The sequence below is a fragment of the Salmo salar genome, chromosome 14 (assembly GCF_965601325.2).
Source record: "Salmo salar chromosome 14, fSalSal1, whole genome shotgun sequence".
In the NCBI taxonomy this organism is placed as follows: domain Eukaryota; kingdom Metazoa; phylum Chordata; class Actinopteri; order Salmoniformes; family Salmonidae; genus Salmo; species Salmo salar.
Window position 1 is genome coordinate 65,041,393 of NC_138304.1, and position 26,297 is coordinate 65,067,689.

Here is a 26,297-nt window from a genome sequence, read left to right on the forward strand (position 1 = left end):
GTTGTTGTCATTATTTTGTGTGTGTGCATGCATGCATTAGAGAAAGTAGTTATAGATGCAGGTTGTACGTGTTATACTGTAGCTAGTCTATTGGAATTCAATTAGAGTGAAAATATTGTAGATGTGTGTTTCTTTGTCTACAAAAAAATGCATAATAGTCTTGGGGGCAGTTTCTTGGACACAGATTAGGCCACAGGAGGTTGGTGGCACCTTAATTGGGGAGTACGGGCTCGTGGTAATGACTGGAGCGAAATTAATGGAATGGTAACAAATACATCAAACACATGGTTTCCAGGTGTTTGATGCCATTCAATTTGCTCCATTCCGGCCATTATTATGAACCGTTCTCCTGTATAAAAAGCAATTTCAATGGATAATTGCTGTTGAGCTTGTTTTTTTTGTCCAGAACTAGGATTAATGTGTCTGAGAGACTGCCCAATAAAGACACCATATGACATGTCCTTTCAATCTTGTACAGATCACATTTAGATTTTAGTCGTTTAGCGGACACTCTTATCCAGAGCGACTTACAGTAGTGAGTCCATATGTTAACGTACTTAGCCACTCCTCAGTAAAAGGCACATGACAGCCCACTTGGAGTTTGCTAAAAGGCACCTAAAGGACTTTGTGTCAGAACTCACTAGTAGTGATGGGGTGAAGTCAGGCGCAGGAGACCAAATATGCGTTAGTAGAGCGTTTTATTTACTGAGTCCAAAACACCATACCCAGGCATTGAACAAGGAAAACAAACCAGACCAAAATGTCCACCTCAACAGGGTCGGAACACAGTCCAGAATAAACGTCCTTCCAAAAATACACAAAACAAAACCGCCCCAAAACCTCACGACAGGTAAACACAAACAATCCCGCACAAACCTCAACCTAGAAAGCGAGACTAAATACCCCACTAATGAACTTAACTAAAAACAGGTGTAACACAACACAGACAAAACCAAACGAAAAGGGGATCAGTGGCAGCTAGTAGGCCGGCGACGACGACCACCGAGCGCCGCCTGAACAGGGAGAGGAGCCACCTTCAGTAGACGTCGTGACAATCAGACCATGGTTAACAAGATTCTCTGGTCTTATGAAACCAAGATTGAACTCTTGGGCCTGAATGCCAAGCGTCACGTCTGGAAGAAACCTGGCACCATCCCTACAGTGAAACATGGTGGTGACAGCATCATGCTGTGGGAATGTTTTTCAGCGGATGGGACTGGGAGACTATTCAGGATCGAGGGAAAGCGGAGCAAAGTACAGAGAGATCCTTGATGAAAACCTGCTCAGGACTGAGGCGAAGGTTCACCTTCCAAGAAAACGACCCTAAGCACACAGCCAAGACAACGCAGGAGTGGCTTAGGGACAAGTCTCTGAATGTCCTTGAGTGGCCCGGACTTGAACTAGATCGAACATCTCTGGAGAGACCTGAAAATAGCTGTCTATCCAACCTGACAGAGTTTGAGAGGATCTGCTGAGAAGAAAGGGAGACACTCCCCAAATACAGGTGTGCCAAGCTTGTAGGGTCATACCCAAGAAGACTCGAGGCTGTAATCACTGCCAAAGGTGCTTCAACAAAGTACTGAGTAAAGGGTCTGAATACTTATGTACATTTAATTGATTTTAGAATAAGGCTGTAACGTAACAAAGTGTGGAGAAAGTCAAGGGGTCTGAATACTTTTCGAATGCACTGTATGTAACAGAGGCCAACAAAATAACTGTAGGGTGGTTTAATTATAGGACACATAGTGGGCTATATTTTCATATAATTATTTTCCCACAAGGCCTTTCTCATTGTGTGTCATGGTCTGGTGCAAGTTGAGTAACAAAAGCTGTTATTTCCTCTCTCATTCTCTCTCTCTCTCTCTCTCTCGACAGGGCCTTCCCTCTCTTGTTCTCTGAGTACACTTAGGCAGGGCCTACTTTGCTGCCAACCAATGTTATTGGTTACAAGGCAAACAGGGGTGTTGCTAGGTAACTGTGGGTTGAGGGGGAGGTTGCATAAACAGTATAAACACTATATCCACATGAGTTACATCCACATGAGTTACACGCCCATGTGACACACAAAAGGGTTTTACAATGGGGACTTCTCTCTGTATAATTTCATAACATCCTCTCTACTCACTTTGTGCTATGTGCATTTTACAGAATACTGTAATGCTGTATAGTGTACTGTGTTAAATAAGACAACAAAACTACAGTAATTTACATATTCTCAATTTAAGTGAGACAACACTAGATACGTTCCCACTTCTCAAGGTGAAAAACCGTTCAAAATACATCATTTCTACCAGTTTTGCAATTGAAACAAAATATTTTCAACCAGTTTTGCTCAATGGGTTGGAAGTCATTGATCATTGGTTTGAGAGTCTTTTTGTAAACACATTTTCGGGAGAAAGAAAATCGGAGAATTTCGATTTCAACTATTTAGATACAAATTCCATTTTGGATAGTTCAATAAAACTAACTTATGTAGTTCCATTTACAATGCCTGTCTCAAAGTACAGAACCAGTCAAAAGTTTAGACACGCCTACTCATTCAAGGGTTTTTCTTTATTTAATTATTTTCTACATTGTAGAGTAATAGTGAAGACAATAAAACTATGAAATAACACATATGGAATCATATAGTAACCAAAAAAGTGTTAAATAAATCTAAGTATATTTTATATTTGAGATTCTTCAAAGTAGCCACCCTTCGCCTTGATGACATCTTTGCACACTCACACTCACACTTTTCATTTTCTCAACCAGCTTCACGAGATAGTCACCTGGAATGCATTTCAATTAACAAGGTGTGCCTTGTTAAAAGTACATTTGTGGAATTTCTTCCCTTAATGCATTTGAGCCAAGCAGTCGTGTTGTGACAAGGTAGGGGTGGCATATAGAAGACCAAGTCCATATTATGGCAAGAACAGCTCAAATAAGCAAAGAGAAATGACAGTCCATCATTACTTTAAGACATGAAGGTCAGTCAGTACGGAACATTTCAAGAACTTTGAAGGTTTCTTCAAGTGCAGTCGTAAAAACCATCAAGCGCTATGATGAAACTGGCTCTCGTGAGGACCGCCACAGGAAAGGAAGACCCAGAGTTACCTCTGCTGCGGAGGATAAGTTCATTAGAGTTACCAGCCTCAGAAATTGCAGCCCAAATAAATGCTTCACAGAATTCAAGTAATAGACACATCTCAACATCAACTGTTCAGAGGAGACCGTATGAATCAGGCCTTCATGGTCGAATTGCTGCAAAGAAACCACTACTAAAGGACACCAATAAGAAGAAGGGACTTGCTTGGGCCGAGAAACACGAGCAATGGACATTAGACCGGTGGAAATCTGTCCTTCGGTCTGCTGAGTCCAAATTTGAGATTTTTGGTTCCAACCACCGTGTCTTTTTGAGACGCAGAGTAGGTGAACGGATGATCTCCGCAAGTGTGGTTCCCACCGTGAAGCATGAAGGAGGAGGTGTGGGGGTGCTTTGCTGGTGACACTGTCAGTGATTTATTTAGAATTTAAGGCACACTTAACCAGCATGGCTACCACAGCATTCTGCAGCGATAGGCTATCCCATCTGGTTTGGGCTTAGTGGGACTATCATTTTTTTTCAACAGGACATAGACCCAACACACCTCCAGGCTGTGTAAGGGCTATTTGACCAAGAAGGAGAGTGATGGAGTGCTGCGTTAGATGACCTGGCCTCCACAATCACCCGACCTCAACCCAATGGAGATGATTTGGGATGAGTTGGACTGCAGAGTGAAGGAAAACCAGCCAACAAGTGCTCAACATATGTGGAAATTGTTGGAAAAACGTTCAAGACTGTTGGAAAAACGTTCCAGGCGAAGCTGGTTGAGAGAATGCCAAGAGTGTGCAAAGCTGTCAAGGCAAAGGGTGGCTACTTGGAACAATCTTATATATACAATATATTTGTTTAACACTTTTGGGTTACTACATTATTCCATGTGTTATTTCATAGTTTTGATGTCTTCACTATTATTTTACAATGTAGAAAATAGTAAAATAAAGAAAAACCCTGGAATGAGCAGGTGTGTCCAAACTTTTGACTGGTACTGTATGTCTAATTGATTAAAAACAAGCACAAGGTTTGGCACTGATCAAAGTTCTTATCTTCTGTATTCTGGAATAATGGCGGTCAGTCCACAGTTCCATATGTGACCACTAGATGTCAGGAGAGTATGGCAATCCTACTGTTAAACTCTGAGCTATTGCATTGTTATACGGAAGAAAACTAATTTAAAAAGGGAGGGACTACAAGAATGAGTGCAACGAGAAACTAGTTTTCATATTCCGTTGCAGAAGGATTTGCTGAGATGTGCCTTAATAAGTACGACCCAGGTCATTTGTTACTGTCAACCCTCACATACACAAACAACCACATAACACTGCTGCTTACATTAACCTCTACCGTGTGCTCTTCCTTTTATATTTTCTGTCCTTTAAAGACAACAACGTTTAGATTGAGAGAAGGTGTTGGGGAGGGGGCAGTAGAGGGAAAAAAAGGCAGAGAGGAGTTGCACAGGGGAGGTCAGTCAAGTCAAATTAAAAATCTAACTGTATTTGTCCCATGCGCCAAATACAACAGTTGTACACTTTACCGTGAAATGCTTACTTACGAGCCCTTTCCCAACAATGCAGAGTTAAAAATAGAAAATAGAAACACAATACGCAATAATGAGGCTATATACAAAGGATGTCGCAATATGTACTCGTATGCTATATCTCATCATGGTTACACAAACATATTTGAAGATGAAGATGTTTGTGTTCTCATATGATAAGTTGGTAATATGTGTGTGGATGTGTGACTGCTGTTTATTTATCTATTGCTCCTATTTATGAGCACTGGGTAATAAAGGCCTGGGTTGTGTGTGTGCGTGCCTGTGTGTCAGTGGGCCTCTTGTTGTTTCCTACAGTATCTTACACAATTGAAACATCAGTCACTTAGGACCCTGGGACTGAATACTGCAACTGGATCCTGGACTTTCTGACAGGCCGCCCCTAGGTGGTGAGGGTTGGTAAACAACACATCTGCCACGCTGAACCTCAAAACGGGGGCCCCATCAGTGGTGTGTGCTTAGTCCCCTCCTGCAGTCCCTGTTCACCCACGACTGTGTGGCCACGCACGACTCCAACACCATCATCAAGTTTGCTGATGACATGCCGGTGGTAGGCGTGATCACTGACGACATGGGACAGCCTACAGGGAGGAGGTCAGAGACCTGACAGAGACCTCTCCGTCAACGTCAGCAAGACAAAGGAGGTGATGGTGGACTACATCGACAGGGCTGTGGTGGAGTGGGTCGAGATCTTCAAGTTCCTTGGTGTCCATGTCACCAAGAACTTAACATGGTCTTCTCACCCCAGCACAGTTGTGAAGAAGGTGCGACAGAGATTTGGCATGGCCCTTCAGATCCTCAAAAAGTAATACAGCATTGAGAGTATCTTGGCTGGCTGCATTACTGCTTGGTATGGCAACTTCACCACCCTCGATCACAAGGCGCTGCAGAGATTGGTGCGGACGACCCAGTGCATCACTGGGGCCAAGCTCCCAGCCATCCAGGACCTCTATACCAGGTGGTGTCAGAAGAAGGCACTAAAAATTGTCAAAGACCCCAGCCACCCAAGCCATAGACTGTTCACTCTGCTACTGCACGGCAGGCAGTACCAGAGCACCAAGTCTGGGAGCAAAAAGGCTCCTGAACAGCTTCTACCCCCAAGCCATAAGATTATTTGCATTGACCCTTTTTTGCACTGACTCACACTGACTTTATGCACACTTACTGGACCCACACACTCACACATACTTAAACTGACACTCCAACAAAAACAGTCACAAACACATGCATATTGACACCACACACACACTGCTTATTATCTATCCTGATTGCCTAGTTATTTTTACCCCAACCTACATATTATCTCAACTATCTCATACCCCTGCACATTGACTTGGTACTGGTACTCTAAGGCCAAGGGGATATTCAGTGGTAATTGTTTTGTTTTCATTTTTATTTAACCTTTATTTAACTAGGCAAGTCAGTTAAGAACAAATTCTTATTTACGATCACAGCCTGGGTTAACTGCCTTGTTCAGGGGCAGAACAACAGATTTTTTACCTTGTCAGCTCGGGGATTCGATCCACCAACCTTTCGGTTACTGGAACCAACGCTCTAACCACTAGGCTACCTGCCGCCCCAATCTTATAATCGTATAGATACCAAAGATAGTTGAAAGTTAGACCATTAAATTGGATCCTATTGTATCGGAGGCTCATGCTATCTTGAAGACATGTTGAATTAAGGACGAATTCCAAGGAGGAATATATACAATGTATACACGTACAGACAAATGCAGAAATCCAAGAAAGTACACATAATGCATACTTGATTAAACCACTGACCATATGCACGCACACATCCATGCACACACGCACACACATGATGACCACCAAGACTGCATTGGTTGCAATAATGGTAGAGATGGGCCTGACGCTCAGATGTTCCCAATTATGTTCAGTCAGGCGCCTGTCTGACTCATCTGCTCATTGTCATGTCAGTGAGTCACAATCCCGACCTCGGAAATGTGGAATGAAATCACTGTGGAGGAAGAGTGGACCCACTCACTACTGTAACACTCCCAGGTTTATCCAGTGAGTCAGGAGGAATTCCGTTTGCAGAACTTAACTGGAACTAGTATACACACACGCACACACATTCAGCTTCCTCACTGAGTCACACACGCACACACAAGTGATTTGAAGGAGAACCAGCCCCACACAGTAATCTAGATGCACATTTTTAGGAATAAAAGCATGCAGGGAGTTATGGGAGTGGTACATAAAGCGTGCACTCAACGTCTTTCTCTGTCTCCAATTCAAGCGTTACATTAAAAGAGCCTGACAAATTACTCAAAACAATAAACTGTTGGAATCTTTCCACTGTGTGTGGGTCAGTGTTTCTATTATTCTTCTTACAAGCTTTAGAAAAGCATCACAAGATGAAGTTGATTATCATTTCTCAAAGCAACAAAGAAGGAGCACAGGACAGAGACTCTGCCTAGGCCTGTTTCGTGTGTGTGTATGTGTGTGTGTGTGTGTGTGTGTGTGTGTGTGTGTGTGTGTGTGTGTGTGTGTGTGTGTGTGTGTGTGTGTGTGTGTGTGTGTGTGTGTGTGTGTGTTATGTAATGGCATATACAGTATTTTAGTGCAAGTAAAGCCAGATATTGATGTGAAGAGCTACAATACAGAAATGATATAAGATGTGTTGGTGATTAAAAGTGTTTTCTTCTCAGTAAATACAGTAGTATTATGGTACTGTAACTCAATTACATTATTTATACATATTGTAAACTATTTATCCTCCAGTGAATACAGCCCATGCCTCCCAGTTGAAAGATGTTTGGTCAAGTTGTGAAGCAATTCCTATAAATGCATCTAAGAATCTAACTGGTGACTGAAGTTAACTGTGACCAAGGAAACCGCAGGCTTTTGGGACATGTTGTAATTATATAAATGATACCGCATGATTCACTCAGACAAGCAGGGCTGTGAAGCTATGTTCATTTCCCTCTGTTAAAGACATATCCAGCAATAGGCATGCATCCCAAATGGCACCCTATTCCCTTTATAGTGCTTTTGACCAGGGCCCATCAAAAGTATTGCACTATGTAGGGAATAGGGTGCCATTTGGGACGCAATCCTGTAGCGAAATTTGATTCTAGATCTGCTGTCTTACCACACTTAAATAAGTTTAATGTGTTCTCATATAGTCAACTTTGCAATGGGCTACTTTTACTGTTCGAATGGAACTCATATTATACTGTATCTACAGTATGACTGTGCTTATCCATATGTACAATGTAGTGCAAGTCTGTAGGACACTACGCTGTATGTGAACTTTAAACCACCAGTGCACAGTATCAATAACGTGTTGTCAATAACACAGTATCAATAAGACATACTAGCTGGCAGATTCAATGTTAGCGTCACCCATATGCATTACGGACAAGTTACAAAAGTAGGCCTGTTTGGCAGACAATAATACATTATGGGCTTTAATACTATAGCAATCAAAATAATTCTTAAGCAAATCCCCTCTTTGGTCAACCTACAATACAAGTAAAGGCTGCTGGTCATAAGCTCAAGGTAAACTTGATGTAAATGCATTGTTATACCTACATTGTGAGAAGGGCAGTGAATTGTTCTAAATGTATTGTATTGCATCTAAAGTCTTGGGAACGAATGGTTGGATATAATGCAGGGATTTACACCATGTCAGGTGCACCAAGCTAAACGTCCACTATTATGCAATCTGGTGTAAATAGAGACAATTAACACTATCAGGTAACATGATAAATGAATGATAAATGAATGAAGAGAAAAGTAATAGTTAATGTACCAGAGAAAGAGAGAGGGGGAAGAGAATTTAAGGACCAAGATAAAGGGAGGGATGGAGGGTGTGGTTCTGTATAAAACACATCCCTCTCGCCATCAGTCTCTCACTATCTCACTCTCTCCATATACACTCACTTTCTACTTTGCTTTCTCATTCTTCCTACATCTCGGTGAGTAGAAAATGTCATCTTGGGTTTCTTAACTGGGCTGTCTGATGTTTAAACTTCAATGTTACTGCAGAGTTTTTTTAAATGTAATCCCTGCTTAGTATGTTTTGATTTGTGCACTTCTATTTTTCTCTTGATATTTTCTCACTTTAAAACAAAATGTCCTTCTTTGGTTCCTATTGTGGTTGTCTTATTATGATGCATTGATTCTGTAACTGAGGCTTGCAAACCAGTCATTCCGTAGTAATGTGTTTTACATTGCACAGGACAGGTTGGGTGTAACATATCACTGTGCCCACTACTCAATAGTTGTAATGGAAAAAACCGACAATATGTCAACAGTTTTTGGTTCTCCTATTCTCATTCCCTTTTCCTTACTCTCCCTTCTTTCATTCATTCTCCGTCTCATCTGGCTAACGTTACCTTGGCTCTACCCTTTCCTCCCTCAGCCACACCCTAAATAGCAGGGGCACACACACACACACACACACACACACACACACACACACACACACACACACACACACACACACACACACACACACACACACACACACACACACAAAAGATTAAAGAAGTGACTCTCTTGGGGTTAACACACCGCATATGGAAAATGAGTAATCCACAGATGGGATTTGCCCAGACCTTAACCTGTTTCCTCATCAGGAGCCATGTGAATTACCAGGAGAGCAGGATCGTTGCCATAACAGTGCCTGTGTTTTTCAATATAGAACCTGTGGTAGAGACCATGGTTGCCTCCCAAATGGCACCCTATTCCCTATATAGTACACTACTTTGTTTTGACCAGGGCTATGTAGGAAATATGGTTCTACCATGGGCTCTGTGGAAACCAGGGTTTATTTGTATCCCTCTTCATGGAAAATACAGACAAAAACACAAGAGACAAAAGCTATGATGAAAAAGCTACCGTATGATGCAAAACAAAAACCATGTGCTGTCAGTGAATTCATTGAAATGGTTTAATGCCCCACAAATGTCCAGAAACGTTATTTATTTAGTGCTTCTAATAGGTTGTGTGTCCCTCTGTTTCCCCTTTAACTATAGTCACCATGTCTGGGGTCCAGCAGGCCATGTCTCTCCTCATCGCCTCCTTCCACAAGTACTCTGGGAAGGAGGGAGACAAGTTCACCCTCAGCAAGGTTGAGCTGAAAGAGCTGCTCCAGGCTGAACTAGGGGAGATGCTGGGGGTGAGTGAGACTGAGCAAGTCCTAATGATCTGGGATCAGATTTCTTGTTGCACTACAGCAGGAGTGTCAAGCTGAATTCCTGTAGGGCCGTCCCACTGGGCACAGACGTCGGTTTAGTTTTGGTTTACATTTGGTTGAGTTGTCAACTAATGTGAATTCAATGTGAAATCATCAAAAAAAATTACCATGTCATTGGATTTAGATTAAAAGTTAGGTGAAAAAAATATTAAATTCCCTTATGTTGATTACATTATTTTAATCCAATCAGTTTTCCATGTAGATTCAACATCATCACATTTAATTTGGGGGTTGAAATGATGTGGAAACAACGTTGATTCAACCAGTTTTTGCCCAGTGGGGTGTGTCTGCTAATTTTTGTTATTTCTTTTCAATTTGTGTCCAATGAAGACCTAGACAAATAGGTGAGGGCCCTCAAGCAATTGAGTTTGACACCCCTGCACTAGATACTGCACTGTTACAGTATCTAGTGTTGTTGGTTAGGGTAAGTAAGCATTTCACTGTAAGGTCTACACCTGTTGTATTCGGCGCATGTGACTAATACCATTTGATTTGACTTGATTTGATGCTGGATCAGTTCTCTCTCTTCAGAGATCCATTGGGCTGGGCAGAATAGGAAAGCTGGAAAGATGGGGTCCATTTTTGAATACAGCTCAAATAAACAATGCTTGCTAACTCCAGCAATGGCATCCCAAAATACTGAAACTCAAAGATTTATCTCACCATTGGCCAGAAATACAGCAATGTGTTGCCATGATCAAAATAAACGGATAGATAAACCAAGACAGTTTGCTGTGTTAACCTCCCTTCTTTCTTCTGCATTCTCTCTGTTTGCAGAAAGCCAGTGACAAGTCAGCAGTGGACAGAATCTTCAAGGACCTGGACTCTAACAAAGACAACACTGTTGACTTCAAGGAGTATGTCACTCTGGTGTCCTGCCTCACGGTGATGTGCAATGACTTCTTCATAAAGAAGTAGAGCACTTTCGCCACCTAGCGGCCGTCATGCAAAACTGCAGGAGGAGACTTCCATTTTCTCTCAACTAAACAGAGATTTCACGGGAGGGAGATACACTTGGAGGACAGTGACATGCAAACACAGTGAAGCAGTGTAGAGTAGTAATCTTACAGTAATAGATAATAGTCAGGTTGAATCTGTGAATGTGTCCTTGTAATGCAAATCCATTAATAAATAAATTAGATCAATAAACTAATTTGATGAGTATGTTCAGCCTGCCCTGGTCTGGGATGGTGTCATTTTACATTTACATTTACGTCATTTAGCAGACGCTCTTATCCAGAGCGACTTACAAATTGGTGTATTCACCTTGTGATATCCAGTGGAACAACCACTTTACAATAGTACAGCTATATCTTTTTTTTTTTGGGGGGGGGGGGGGGGGGCAGAGCTGTCCTGGCGTCGTGAGGGAGCTTGTTCCACCTTTGGGGTGCCAGAGCAGCGAACAGTTTTGACTGGGCTGAGCGGGAACTGTGCTTCCGCAGAGGTAGGGAGCCTAGCAGGCCAGAGGTGGATGAACGCAGTGCCCTTCTTTGGGTGTAGGGACTGATCAGAGCCTGAAGGTACGGAGTTGCCGTTCCCCTCACAGCTCCGTAGGCAAGCATTTTTGTGTGCTGCTGTCACTTCTTCATATCATACGTTTCTTACTGAGGTTTTGTTTAAAGTTGTGATTATAATTCCTCATGAACTCAATAGATATTAGATCATTGATTTAATGAATTGTTCCTTCAACCAAAAGTTGAGCAATTATGTCTTAATTAATTTTCCAGAAGGAACTTCAGTTGTGGCAAGTGGGATTAGATAAAGATAAAGGTATTTATCTTATTAGGTACATCCATCTAGTACCGTGTCGGACCCCCCTTTGCCTGCAGAACAGCCGGAATTCTTTGGCGCATGAATTCTACAAGGTGTGTTGTTCAAACGTTGCTTAATTTGTATCAAGGGACCTAACATCTGCCAGGAAAACATTCCCCACACCATTACACCACTGCCACCAGCCTGTACCGTTGACACCAGGCAGGATGGGGCCATAGACTCATGCTGCTTACGTTATTCCTGACTCTGCCATCAGCATGACTTGATTTATTAGGATCCCTACTGGCCGACGCCAATGGTGACAGCAAGTCCTACTGAGGTGTGACACATAACGAAAAACACATTACACACAAAAAAAAGACTTTCCAATTTATATACATTTAAAAACATGAACATGTACTGTGTGTGCATCTATCAGTTACACATACATATGTCAGTACATACACACAAGAAGTAGGTCACATGGGGGAGGCGTGTTGTGCCGTGAGGTGTTGCTTTATTTGTTTTTTGAAACCAGGTTTGCTGTTCACTTGCGCTATGTAAGATGAAAGGGTGTTCCATGCATTCATTCATGGCTCTGTATAATACTGTACATTTCCTTGAATTTGTTGTGGACCTGGGGACTGTGAAAAGACCCCTGGTGGCATAAGTGTGTATGTCAGTGCTGTTTATACAATGGCTCGGTCTAATCCTGAATGCTGATTGGTTAAAACCACATTCCAGCCGGTGTCTATTCCACCAGCTAAATCTATGATGTTAAAATGCCTATTTACTCTGTTCCATCTGACTGCGCAATCCACTGTCTCATCAGCCCAGCCAGGCAATTTATACGCTTGATCTCCACTAGAAAAAGCATCTAGACATTATCTCACATTTCTTTTAGACTAACATTTAGTTTTCAACAGCAGAGAAACCTTGCTGTCTCCCTCTCCAAATTCACACAGCAATGTGCCTGTTTCACAGACGTTTTCCCGCCAAAACTCTAACACGTTCTAAAGTACTGGAACAATATTTCTAACATAGGAAACTTTTTCACACTATGTGCAGGACAACAATCCTATCCCCATGAGTAGGGCAGACATATCACATATCTCAGCTGAAATGACAGAACGTGAGACTGAAGTTAAAGAGGATAATTTCTTGGCTCCCAAGGACAAAGACGGAGTGAATGAAACATTGGAGTTGGTACCTGGTGAGCCAGAGTCTACAACAGTGACCTCTCATTCCAAGAAAAAGAATAAGAGGGAAAATGCTAAAACTCTGGAGGTTAATAAGGGACCCCGAAGGTGGTGAAACTCTGGGGAATACAAAAGAAGGCAGCCAAACATCAACGCTGGCCTTCATTCAAACAATCCGGAATCAACAAACACCCAAGCGGCCCAGGGTACCAAGCTCCTCATCAGAGTCTGGAGTTAGGTCACCTGCTGAAATGGAGGATGTAATTCTGGGAAAAGTGGAGGAAAGTCCCCCTAATTAGCCATCCAGACCAAAATAATTGATGAAGGATTGAAATAATCTATATCTGAGTAATCTAAATGATCTGGTTCAGAGAAGGATATTCTGTGTATGTGAGCATAACTTCTGTCGCTAACATGGCTTTTCAAGAGAATGAGCAATCTGCTGATAATTTAATTTTAATGCCAACTCTTGATACATGTCCCAAACAAAACCCGCCTGAGTCAGAAACCCAGTTGCCTTAACACAGGTATTAGAAAACATTGTGCCATGAAACTTTTTCAAACCATTAATCAGGCTAAAATGCTCTGGGATCCTCGTTCCAAAACTAGAGGAATATTGGGAGGTCATCTGAATATTCGTAGCATTATTCTTAGAGTGAACAGGTAGAACATTTATTGAATGACTCCAATCTAGATTTTTTTCTGTTTCTCTGAGTCATGGCTGAAGAAATCTTCCCTTATTTCTTCCTTTAATGTCCCTGGATATTCCATATTCAGGAGAGATAGGGTAGAGGGGGTGGATTGCTTATGTACATTTAAATGCAATCATATCATATGGAAACATGCCAATGACCTTGAATGTATGGGGCTGATGTCTTCCTCTCCCCTCATATGTCTCTCACTATTATTGGATTATATCGAACACCAACATCTGATATCTTGTTTTATGACCATGTAAATGCCATGCTTAAAGAATGTGATCATAAGAAAGAGATCATCTTCATGGGCGATTTCAATATAAACTGGGAAAACAAAACTTGCATTAAAAAACTCAATGAGATCACAGATTATTTCAACCTGACTCAAATAATACAAGGTCCAACCAGACTAACACAGTCATCCCAGACTCAAATTGATCTGGTGTTTACTAACAGACCTGATCGAATAACTAAGTTCAGTAACTTACTAACTGGCATATCTGATCACAATGTTACATTGGTGGTTAGAAAGCTCACTAAAAAGAGATTTAAGAACCATATTAATGTGCAACAGTATGATTTTAAAAAATCCAGAAAAGTGAGCAGAGTAACTACGATGCAGTTCTAAGTCAAATTGGCTGCTCTGATCTGTTAAGCAATGAAGACCCAGAGTCTGGATACAGAACATTTCTGTCAGCTTTTGACAAAGTGGATACCTCTTTTACTAGGACATTTCTGCCATGGCTCAACAAGGACCTCTGGAGGCAGATGAGAGAACGGGATCTTTCCTTGAAAAAAGCACTAAAGTCTGGTAAGAATGATGACAGATGTGTATTTACAGCACTGAGAAATAAGGTGGTTAGGAATATTAAAAAAAAAGCAAAAGCAGAGTTCTTTCTTAGAGTGATCAATGAAGCGAAAGGAAATGGCAAAGAAATTTGGGAAAATCTCAACAAACTAACAGGGAGAGGAGCTGAAAAGGCCAAAATATTTCCTGAATTAAAAGTTAATGGGATTCTAATTCAAGACTCCGATTTCATATCCACCACCTTTAACCATTTTTTTGTTGACTCTGTCAGGGAACTGGCTCAAAGATTTTCATCCAAGACCACAGTTCTCACTCCCATATACAGTTGAAGTCAGAAGTTTACATACACTTAGGTTGGAGTCATTAAAACTCGATTTTCAACGACTCCACAAATTTCTTGTTAACATCTAGACGTTCCGCTAGCGGAACACCTGCTCCAATATCCAATGATAGGCGTGGCGCGAATTACAAATTCCTCAAAAATACAAAAACTTCAATTTTTCAAACATATGACTATTTCACAGCATTTTAAGGACAAGACTCTCCTTTATCTAACCACACTGTCCGATTTCAAAAAGGCTTTACAGCGAAAGCAAAACATTAGATTATGTCAGCAGAGTACCAAGCCAGAAATAATCCGACACCCATTTTTCAAGCTAGCATATAATGTCACAAAAACCCAGAAGACAGCTAAATGCAGCACTAACCTTTGATGATCTTCATCAGATGACACACCTAGGACATTATGTTATACAATACATGCATGTTTTGTTCAATCAAGTTCATATTTATATCAAAAAACAGCTTTTTACATTAGCATGTGACGTTCAGAACTAGCATACCCCCCGCAAACTTCCGGGGAATTTGCTAACAATTTACTAAATTACTCACGATAAAACGTTCACAAAAAGCATAACAATTATTTTAAGAATTATAGATACAGAACTCCTCTATGCACTCGATATGTCCGATTTTAAAATAGCTTTTTGGTGAAAGCACATTTTGCAATATTCTAAGTACATAGCCCAGCCATCACGGGCTAGCTATTTAGACACCCGGCAAGTTTAGCACTCACCAATATCAGATTTACTATTATAAAAGTTTGATTACCTTTTGTTGTCTTCGTCAGAATGCACTCCCAGGACTGCTACTTCAATAACAAATGTTGGTTTGGTCCAAAATAATCCATCGTTATATCCGAATAGCGGCGTTTTGTTCGTGCGTCCCAGACACTATCCGAAATGGTAAATCAGGGTCGTGCGCATGGCGCAATTCGTGACAAAAAAATTCTAAATATTCCATTACCGTACTTCGAAGCATGTCAACCGCTGTTTAAAATCAATTTTTATGCAATTTATCTCGTAAAAAAGCGATAATATTCCGACCGGGAATCTCCTTTTCGGCAAACAGAGGAAAAATCACAAAGACGGGGGCGGCCAGGGCACGCGCCTAAGCCCACAGTCCCTTGATCGGCCACTTGAGAAAGGTGATAATGTGTTTCAGCCTCGGGCTGGGATGACGACATTCAGGTTTTTCCCGGGCTCTGAGCGCCCATGGAAGACGTAGGAAGTGTCACGTTAGAGCAGAGATCCTTTGTAAAAGATAGAGATGGCAAAGAAGTTCAAGAAATGGTCAGACAGGCCACTTCCTGTAAAGGAATCTCTCAGGTTTTGACCTGCCATTTGAGTTCTGTTATACTCACAGACACCATTCAAACAGTTTTAGAAACTTTGGAGTGTTTTCTATCCAAAGCCAATAATTATATGCATATTCTAGTTACTGGGCAGGAGTAGTAACCAGATTAAATCGGGTACGTTTTTTATCCAGCCGTGAAAATACTGCCCCCTAGCCATAACAGGTTAACAAACTATAGTTTTGGCAAGTCGGTTAGGACATCTACTTTGTGCATGACACAAGTAATTTTTCCAACAACTGTTTACAGACAGATTATTTCACTTATAATTCAGTGTATCACAATTCCAGTGGGTCAGAAGTTTACATACACTAAGTTGACTGTGCCTTTAAACAGCTTGGAAAATCCCAGACAATGACGTCATGGCTTTAGAAGCTTCTGATTTTCCCATGAGTCAATTGGAGGTGTACCTGTGGATGTATTTCAAGGCCTACCTTCAAACTCTGTGCCTCTTTGCTTGACATCATGGAAAATCAAAAGAAATCAGCCAAGACCTCAGAAAAAAATTGTAGACCTCCACAAGTCTGGTTCATCCTTGGGAGCAATTTCCAAACGCCTGAAGGTAACACATTCATCTGTACAAACAATAGTTCGCAAGTATAAACACCATGGGAACACGCAGCCGTCATACCGCTCAGGAAGGAGACGCGTTCTGTCTCCTAGAAGTGAACGTACTTTGGTGCAAAAAGTGCAAATCAATCCCAGAACAACAGCAAAGGATCTTGTGAAGATCTTGTGAAGATGCTGGAGGAAAAGTATCTATATCCACAGTAAAACGAGTCCTATATCGACATAACCTGAAAGGCCACTCAGCAAGGAAGAAGCCACTGCTCCAAAACCGCAATAAAAAAAGACAGACTACGGTTTGCAACTGCACATGGGGACAAAGATCGTACTTTTTGGAGAAATGTCCTCTGGTCTGATGAAACAAAAATAGAACGTTTGGCCATAATGACCATCATTATGTTTGGAGGAAAAAGGGGGAGGCTTGCAAGCCAAAGAACACCATCCCAACCGTGAAGTACGGGGGTGGCAGCATCATGTTGTGGGGGTGCTTTGCTGCAGGAGGGACTGGTGCACTTCACAAAATAGATGACTTCATAAGGGCAGGAAAATTATGTGGATATATTGAAGCACCATCTCAAGACATCAGTCAAGAAGTTAAAGCTTGGTCGCAAATGGGTCTTCCAAATGGACAATGACCCCAACCATACTTCCAAAGTTTTGGCAAAATGGCTTAAGGACAACAAAGTCAAGGTATTGGAGTGGCCATCACAAAGCCCAGACCTCAAACCTATAGAAAATGTGTGGGCAGAACTGAAAAAGCGTATGCGAGGAAGGAGGCCTACAAACCTGACTCAGTTACACCAGCTCTGTCAGGAGGAATGGGCCAAAATTCACCCAACTTATTGTGGGAAGCTTGTGGAAGGCTACCAGAAAGGTTTCACCCAAGTTAAACAATTTAAAGGCAATGCTATTAAATACTAATTGAGTGTATGTAAACGTCAGACCCACTGGGAATGTGATGAAAGAAATAAAAGCTGAAATAAATCATTCTCTCTACTATTATTCTGACAATTCACATTCTTAAAATAAAGTGGTGATCCTAACTGACCTAAGACAGGGAATTTTTACTAGGATTAAATGTCAGGAATTGTGAAAAACTGAGTTTAAATGTATTTGGCTAAGGTGTATGTAAACTTCCGACTTTAACTGTATAATAATAAACCAATATTCAGAATTCCTGAAATCTCAGCGTCAGCAGTGGACAGTATTATTAGCTTCTTCAGGAGCTCAAGAACAAAATATGTATTTGGTCTAGACACTGTATTCCTGAAGAGACACAAATATTCTCTGATTGCCCCTATTGTACATCTAGTTAATCTGTCCATCAAATACGGGTTCTTCCCCAATGCTTGGAAGTCTGCTGCTGTGATACCTGTTTTAAAATTTGGTGACCCAACACTGGTGGAAAATTACCGACCTATAAGCATTCTTCCAGTGCTATCAAAAGTAGCTGAAAAATGGGTGGCTGATCATCTGACTGATCACCTCATTCAGGGCTACTCCATACATCAAATGCTATTTGGATTCAGAACTAACTATTCTACCGAAACAGCCAATTGTTATTTTCTGGAGTGCATTAAATCTAAACTGGACATAGGTAGTGAAGTCGGTGCAGTCTTTTTGAATCTTAAAAATGCCTTTGATACTGTGAACCATGAGGTCCTCCTATCCAAACTATCCTTCCTTAATGTGTCCACTGAAGTTATTAGTTGGATGTATTCCTATCTGACAAACAGAAGTCAAAGGGTTCATTTCGGGGACACTCAGTCAGACTCTCTTTACTATAACATTGGGGTCCCACAAGGGTCAATATTAGCCCTCTCCTTCTGTTTACCATTTATATAAATGATCTCCCATTTGCTTTCCCACAAGTTAACTTGCAGAAATATGCAGACGATACAGTTCTCTATGTACACTCAAAAAATAGACAGTTGGTTGTGAACATGTTAACTGAAGCTATGGTACATGTTTCTAAATGGATGACTAATTCTTGCCTGCATTTAAATATCGACAAGACTGTTTGTATGCACTTCTCTAAGAAATTCATTGATTCTTCCCAACGAGCTGTTCTTGTTAATGGGGAGAATCTGAAAGTTGTGTCTAACTTCAGGTATCTTGGTGTCATTTTGGACTCCAACTTGACATTTAAGAAACATGTGAAGGTGGTGGTTAACACGGTTAAGTTAGATTATCCAACTTTAGGTTTATAAGACCTTTCCCTCCTCTGGAGGCCGCCAAACTACATATTCATACTATGATCTTATCACATTTGAGATATTGCCTCACATGCTGGTCACAAGCAGGAACTACTATTCTGAAACCAACTGAATCCCTCTACAAACAAACACTTAAGATTTATGATAACAAAACAAACAGTTACCACCATTGTCATATAATTTACAAACATAATATATTTAGTCTGGATAGCTTTAAGCAGTATGTAGATGCAAGCCTTGTCTTTAAGATCCTGCATGGTCTTACCCCTCCACCCCTATGCCGGCATATAATGCTCAAGGAAAGCACCTCCAGGATAACAAGGGCAGTAACTAGAGGGGTTTACGTTGTCCCTTTTCGACACAGTAAAATCGGTCAATCGGCCTTCTCTGTTAGAGCTACAATATACTGGAATGCAATGCCCATGGACTTGAGAAGCTGCACTGATTATTGTACTTTTAAATTTGAATTGAAAAATGGCTCAAATCTATCCAAACCTGTACACATGAGTTATCTGTGGTTCCTCGTATGTAAGACGACAGTTGATGATGGTATTGTTGTTGTTAGAATGATTTATTACTGGATGTAATGTATTGTATTGTTTCGGTGAGTATTTATATTGTGGTTGTGTAATTGTCCTTAGCTGCCCTGGGACTATGGGTGCAAATGAGCTTTTGGCTAACCCTGGCACATTTACATGGATGTTGCATTATTGTAATATTGATGTTGATTAATGTGTGTTGTCCCCTATAAATAAAGAAAAAATAAATGTGGGGAATTGTCAGTGGAGTTCTAAAATAATTATGTAATTTCAGTTGTTATTTTGTTATGTAATTAAAAATGTTTTGAACTCTTAAATCTCAACACGAGGTAGAGACAATAGTCACCTCCTGGACAATCACTGGTACGGCTGATTAGCTGTCCTAAGTAAAGTATCTAGAAAAACGAATTTAAGTGGGACCAGTGGAACCAGCTATCATCACTCCAATGGGAACCATCGACACCTTCTTCAAAGAGGCAGCTTCAGGAGCGAATGGAAAGTAGAATAAACTACGTAGTTCTGTTCAGGACTACATGACAAGTTACCGGATACAGGACGACGGCAGAGAACAACAGTAGAAGACGAGTGGGGACCCCTTTTGGACATTCAGAGCCTTGCAAGCGTGCCACGGAAAGGCCCAACACCCTTTCTAAGAAGGCCTGTTTCTGACAGCAATACTTGGCGAACCAAGTTTCATGATTTCTTAATCCAAACGGGTGGCAGTTTGTGTGCAAAGTATATGATTACTGGGAGAGTAGTTTCTAAAGTGTCTCTTTCTCTCACTCTCTCTCCCTCCCTCTCCATCTCTGTGTCAGTCCTCTAGGGATCTGTTTCTAATGTATTAAGTGTGTATGTTTACCCTGTGTTATCATTTAGTTAGCTAGTAAATAAATAATTAAACCCATTTGTGTAGTATTGAATCATAAATAAGGCTGGGGTTTTTGCAGATGCAGGAGGTTACGACTGTTCAGAATGATGATATGATACAAGATTATGATTAATGAGTTGACTGTTTATGGATGTAATAGGTAAAGACCTTTAGAGTTTAATTCGCCCCAAATTCCTAATGAGTTAATTGTTACATAATTAATTTAATTGGGTAGCAATTAAACATAGTTAGTTGATTAGATAAATAACAGTCACTAGATTAATGAAAGTAAAGTCACGACAATCAGCTGGCTTCATTTTTATGGATAGATACAAATACATGTAAATTGAAAAAAAGGTCAAACGAAACGAAGAGTTAGTTTGCAGTCTTTCTAGCTTCAGTTTGAAGTGATTGTGTTAGCTGTGCTGTTGGCTAGCTCCTCTGAACAACAGTGTCCTGATGAGAGAACCCATTTTCTATGCCTCATTAGCTAATTGTTATGGATGAATCCAAATAAATGTCACCATAAAACAGCTTAAACAAATTCAAATGCAGCTACTCTGTTGTTATTCTGGCAGCACTGTTTGATGTGACTGTAAGTTAGCCATAGTTGGCTAGCTAGCAAGCAAGCGATAAGAACGTTGCCAGCCAGTATGGCAATGGAACATTTAGAACGAATGATTGGGTCGCGTCCATAGATACAGAACAAAAAGACGAATGACCAGCCGGTTTGGATAGCAACCCCAGATTTTTGTCAGGACTATATCTTGTGGAAGGATGTAATAATATGAATACATTTGTCAAAATAACATTTTTAATGAAAATATGTCAAGCATTATTTGAATATTTATTTTTTTATTTTACCTTTATTTAACTAGGCAAGTCAGTTAAGAACAAATTCTTATTTTCAATGACGGCCTATGAACAGTGGGTTAACTGCCTTGCTCAGGGGCAGAACGACAGATTTGTACCTTGTCAGCTTGTTGGTTGTATAAAAGTGATAATGCCCTCAAAGCCGGTGTTTGGAGGATATACTGGCACGGTTTGCCGGCCCTCGGCTACGTCTAGAGCCTAACAACACTCATGCCAATATATCCTCCAAACACCGGATTCTCAGGCATTATCACTTAAGTGTAAGTTGACTATGCAAACAATTTGGAATTTCCAACGCATTAATGAAAAACAAGAAGTGACAGTGTCAATCTTTCCTCAACTCTCAGCCAAAAAAGACTGGAATGCATAGTATTAATATTAACACTGATTACGATGAAGAGCAAGATGTGCCGCTCTGTTCTGGGCCAGCTGAAGCTTAACCAGGTCTTTCTTTGCAGCACTTGGCCATATGACTGGACAATAATCAAGATAAAATCATATTAGAGCCTGCAGGACTTGCATTGTGGAGTGTGGTGTCAGAAAAGCAGAGCATCTCTTTATTACGGAGAGACCTCTCCCCATCTTTACAACCATTGATGCAACAGGAAACGGGATTCGTCGGGCTAGGCGATGTTTATCCACTCCTCAATTGTCCAGTGTTGGTGACCTCGTGTCCACTGGAGCCACTTCTTCCTGTTTTTATCTGAAGGAGTGGAACCCAGTGTGGTTGTCTGCTGCAATAGCCCATACGTGACAAGGACCGACGAGTTGTGCGTTATTTGCCTGTTTGTGGCCCGCCTGTTAGCTTGCACGATTCTTTCAATTCTCCTTCGACAAGCTGTTTTCGCCCCACAGGACTGCTGATAACTGGATGTTTTTTGTTTGTCTCACCATTCTCAGTAAACCCTTGACACTGCCGTGCGTGAAAAGCCCAGGAGGCCGGCCGTTTCTGAGACGCTGGAACCGGCGCTGCTGGCACCTACTATCATACCACACTCAAAGTTGCTTAGGTCACTCGTTTTGCCCATTCTAACGTTCAATCGAAGAGTAACTGAATTGCTCGATGCCTGTCTGCCTGTTTTATATAGCAAGCCACGGCCATGTGACTCAATCTGTAGAAGCGAACCATTTTTGTGAAAAGGGTGGTGTACCTAATAAACTGTAAACATAAAGTAAACATATAAACAGCAACATTCACATGACAGATACAAATGCTTACAAGGTATATACAAAATAAATGTAAGTCACAACAATCAATTTCATTAAAAAGCTGTGCTATACAAGACAAATGTAAGTCACACAAATCAATTTTCACTTAAAAGCCGTACTGTTTGTAACGCTCTTGGTTTCAATAGGTAAAGACCTGAGTATTAGCCTTGATGGCAGTACTGGCTATTCAGTCGATGTGTAAGATCCAAAATCATTTATTTACCCCTCTTACGTGTGCGCTCTTTGTAAATGTTTCGGAGAGCTTTTTTCTTTCTCCCTCCAAGCTTACCACTGACCTGAACAACTCTCTCCTGGGTATTCTAACTTGCCCATGTGAGGGAGACAAACCAGGCAACTACACTAAAGGTTAAGACAGGTTCAATAAAACATCTGTAAAAGGACTGTAAAACAGATGAATTGACATTCAGACTTCTAAGTTTACGTACGAAGTACAGTCTGGACTGACATGTAGAGTGTAAATAAGACAGGAGAGATGACTGAGCCCTGTGGTGATCCATTTGAGATGGTTTCCTTGTGCTGCACTCACCATTGAATCTCACCCAGCGTGGTCTATTTGACAAAATAAGATCAAATCCACAGAATGAGGTTTGGACTTAGGTTCATATTCAAAAGTTTCTGACCTATTAGATGTGGCTGTATTGTGTTAAAAGCACTGGAAAAGTCTACGAATACCATCCGGGCATAGGACTGAGGCTTCTCAAGATGGGACTGAACACAGTGTAGTAAGCACACAAGACTATCGTCCCCTCCTCTCTGTTGCTTGTAAGCGAATTGAAGAGGGTCTACAATGTCTCAAATTTTGTTTTGTATGTGGGAGAGAACCAGGTGCTCAAAACTTTTCATTATGACAGGTGTTAATGCAACAGGGTGGGAATCGTTGAGGACAGGTTGATTATTGTAGACACAAGCAGCTTGTTAATTCTTTAGAGTCTAAGATGTTGAGGGAGGGACGATGCTAAGCTGACATACGGAAAGGTTTTAAGATGGTCATACTAGGGATCATTTAGCTATTTGATTTTGAATTTTAGGACCCCTTTAGGTATAACAAAAAAATATACAAAAATGATGTAACGGTTGTCGTTGGAAGTTGAAGGAGTGGACCAAAGCGCAGCGTGGTAAGTGTTCATGATTTTTATTATTCAATGAAACACTCGATCAAAAATAACAGTAAACGAAAAGCGCACAGTTCTGTCAGGTACAGAATACAAAACAACTACCCACAAACACAGGTGAGAAAAGGCTGCCTAAGTATGATTCCCAATCAGAGACAACGATAGACAGCTGCCTCTGATTGGGAACCCTATTCGGCCAAAACAAAGAAATAGATAACATAGAATGCCCACCCCTCATCACACCCTGACCTAACCAAATAGAGAAATAAAATGTCTCTCTAAGGTCAGGGCGTGACAGTACCCCCCCCCCCCCCCCCCCCCAAAGGTGCGGACTCCCGGCCGCAAACCTGAACCTATAGGGGAGGGTCCAGGTGGGCATCTACCCTTGGTGGTGGCTCCAGTTCGGGGCATAGCCCCCGCTCCGCCCGCTGATCTCTCTGCTTTTGTGTCACCGGACCGTGGATCGTCGCCGGAGGAAACGGACCGTGGATCACCGCCGGAGGCTCCGAACTGGGAACCCCTGTTGGAGACTCCGGACTGCAGGCCGTCTCAGGAGGTTCTGGGCTGCAGGCCGTCTCAGGTGGTTCCGGGCTGCAGGCCGTCTCAGGTGGTTCCGGACTGGGAACTGTCGCCGGAAGCTCTGGACTGGGAACTGTCGCCAGAAGCTCTGGAACGGAAAGGCGCACTGGAGGCCTGATGCGTGGGGCAGGCACAGGTGGCGCCAGACTGGTAACACGCACATCAGGGCGAGTGCGGAGAGCAGGAACAGGACACACCGGACTGGGCAGGCGCACTGGAGGCCTAGTGCGTGGAGCCGGGACAGGTGGCACCAGACTGGTGACACGCACTTCAGGGCGAGTGCGAGGAGCAGGCACAGGACGTACTGGGCTGTGGAGGCGCACTGGAGACCTGGTGCGTAGAACCGGTGCAGGATATACTGGACCGTGAAGGCGCACTGGAGGTCTGGAGCGTAGAGCTGGCACAACCCGTCCTGGCTGAATGCTCACTTTAGCCCGGCACGTGCGGGGTGCAGGCACAGGATGCACTGGGCTGTGAAGGCGCACTGGCGACACAGTGCATAGAGCTGGTGCAGGATATCCTGGACCGTGAAGGCGCACTGGAGGTCTGGAGCGTAGAGCCGGCACAATACGTCCTGGCTGAATGCTCACTTTAGCCCGGCAAATGCGGGGAGCCGCACGAGTGCACCGGCAACGAGCGCACCGGGCTGTGAATGCGCACTGGAGATACAGTGCGCATCACCGCGTAACACGGTGCCCGACTGGTCACATGCTCCCCACGGTAAGCTGGCTCAGGTCTCAACCCTGACTCTGCCAATCTCCCAGTGTGCCCCCCCTGAAAATTTTGGGGGGGGCTGCCTCTCGTGCTTTCGTCATTGCCGTGCTAGTTCCTCGTATCGTCGCCGTTCTGCTCTCGCTGCTTCAATCTCCTCCTTCGAACGGCGATACTCCCCGGCCTGCCTCCAGGGTCCTTTCCTGTCCAGGATTTCCTCCCAGGTCCATTGGTCCTAAGTACGCAGCTTGGTCCTTTGGTGGTGGGTAGTTCTGTAATGGTTGTCGTCGGAAGTTGAAGGAGTGGACCAAAGTGCAGCGTGGTAAGTGTTCATGATTTTTATTATTCAATGAAACAGTCGAACAAAAATAACAATAAACGAAAAGCGCACAGTTCTGTCAGGTACAGAATGCAAAACAGAAAACAACTACCCACAAACACAGGTGGGAAAAGGCTGCCTAAGTATGATTCCCAATCAGAGACAACTGATTGGGAACCCTACTCGGCCAAAACAAAGAAATAGATAACATAGAATGCCCACCCCTCATCACACCCTGACCTAACCAAATAGAGAAATAAAACGGCTCTCTAAGGTCAGGGCGTGACAAATGATTTGATAAAATATAATATTATAATCTAGGAGACACAATTTTCCACCACCATTTTCTGATTTTAGGACAATTTTGGATGTTGCACACAGTTGGCTAAACACGGTGTGCATCATCCCAAGTTGTCCAAAAATCCCCAAAAAGTGAATCCACGTCTCTAATTAAAAATCTCTTGTAACTTCAGTAGGCTACTGCTACAGTATCCTATGCTTCGGAGGGGAGGGGCAGGTAGCCTAAACACACTGGCAAAGATTTTCAGCTGGCAGGCAGAGAGACACTATAATAAGTTTCTGAGTGACAGATGGAGAGCTTTGCATTGGCACTTCGTTGTGTTTTGTGTGTGTGTGGTGTGGGATATTCCTAATGTTTGGTATACTCATTTGTTTTTTATTTATTTTTCAATTCCATAATCATAACACACAGCAAGTTAATACACACACTGCCTATTGAGTAAACAAATATGAGATGAATTAATTACTGCACTAAGTCTGGGTCAACTGATGCCCATGGGGAAACAATGCATCCAAAGCCATTTTAGAGAACGTTAACATTGTACACTCAATGTACCATGTATTCTCATAACAATATTATCTGTTGAATATGCTGTAGGTTAGTGGACATAGGCCTACTGGTACAATGCACATGAGGGGGTACTTCAGGGGTACTCCGGGCAGAGCAAAATTAATTTGGGGGTACAGTAACCGAAAAAAGTTGGGAATCACTGCTGTAGGTCAACTTTCATTCAAAAATCGTTTAATTCAAATAACATGTCATTGCAAAAACATTTGCATTAAAAGGACACATTTCATTTTCTGCAAACCAAATAATAAAACCTCAGTACAAAAATGCATAATGAAAAGCTCATTGTGTGAGGCAGTCCCCAACTTGAAGCAGCTACTGGCCTACTTATGTGTAGGAAGAGCATTCAACGAGCATAACCTCATGAGGGTACACTTTAGCCTTTGATTGTGGCCTCCT

At 42.0% G+C, this 26,297-nt stretch overlaps 1 protein-coding gene across 1 annotated transcript; it reads left to right on the forward strand.

Annotated features, from left to right (window-relative positions):
* Nucleotides 1–8,505: 8,505 nt before the first annotated feature.
* LOC106570099 (ictacalcin) lies at nucleotides 8,506–11,030 on the forward strand. Its single transcript, XM_014142101.3, has 3 exons — nucleotides 8,506–8,583; nucleotides 9,646–9,788; nucleotides 10,644–11,030. The coding sequence occupies exons 2-3, from the start codon at nucleotides 9,651–9,653 to the stop codon at nucleotides 10,782–10,784; spliced, it is 279 nt and encodes a 92-aa protein (XP_013997576.1). The 5' UTR covers nucleotides 8,506–8,583; nucleotides 9,646–9,650; the 3' UTR covers nucleotides 10,785–11,030.
* The last annotated feature ends 15,267 nt before the right edge of the window (nucleotides 11,031–26,297 follow it).

What these genes read in the sequence shown, in the direction of transcription:
- LOC106570099 (XM_014142101.3), top strand. Translation starts at nt 9,651, where the DNA reads ATGTCTGGGGTCCAGCAGGCCATGTCTCTCCTCATCGCCTCCTTCCAC. An exon ending in AACTAGGGGAGATGCTGGGG is followed by an intron (nt 9,789 to 10,643) that starts GTGAGTGAGACT and finishes CTCTGTTTGCAG; the next exon opens with AAAGCCAGTGACAAGTCAGC.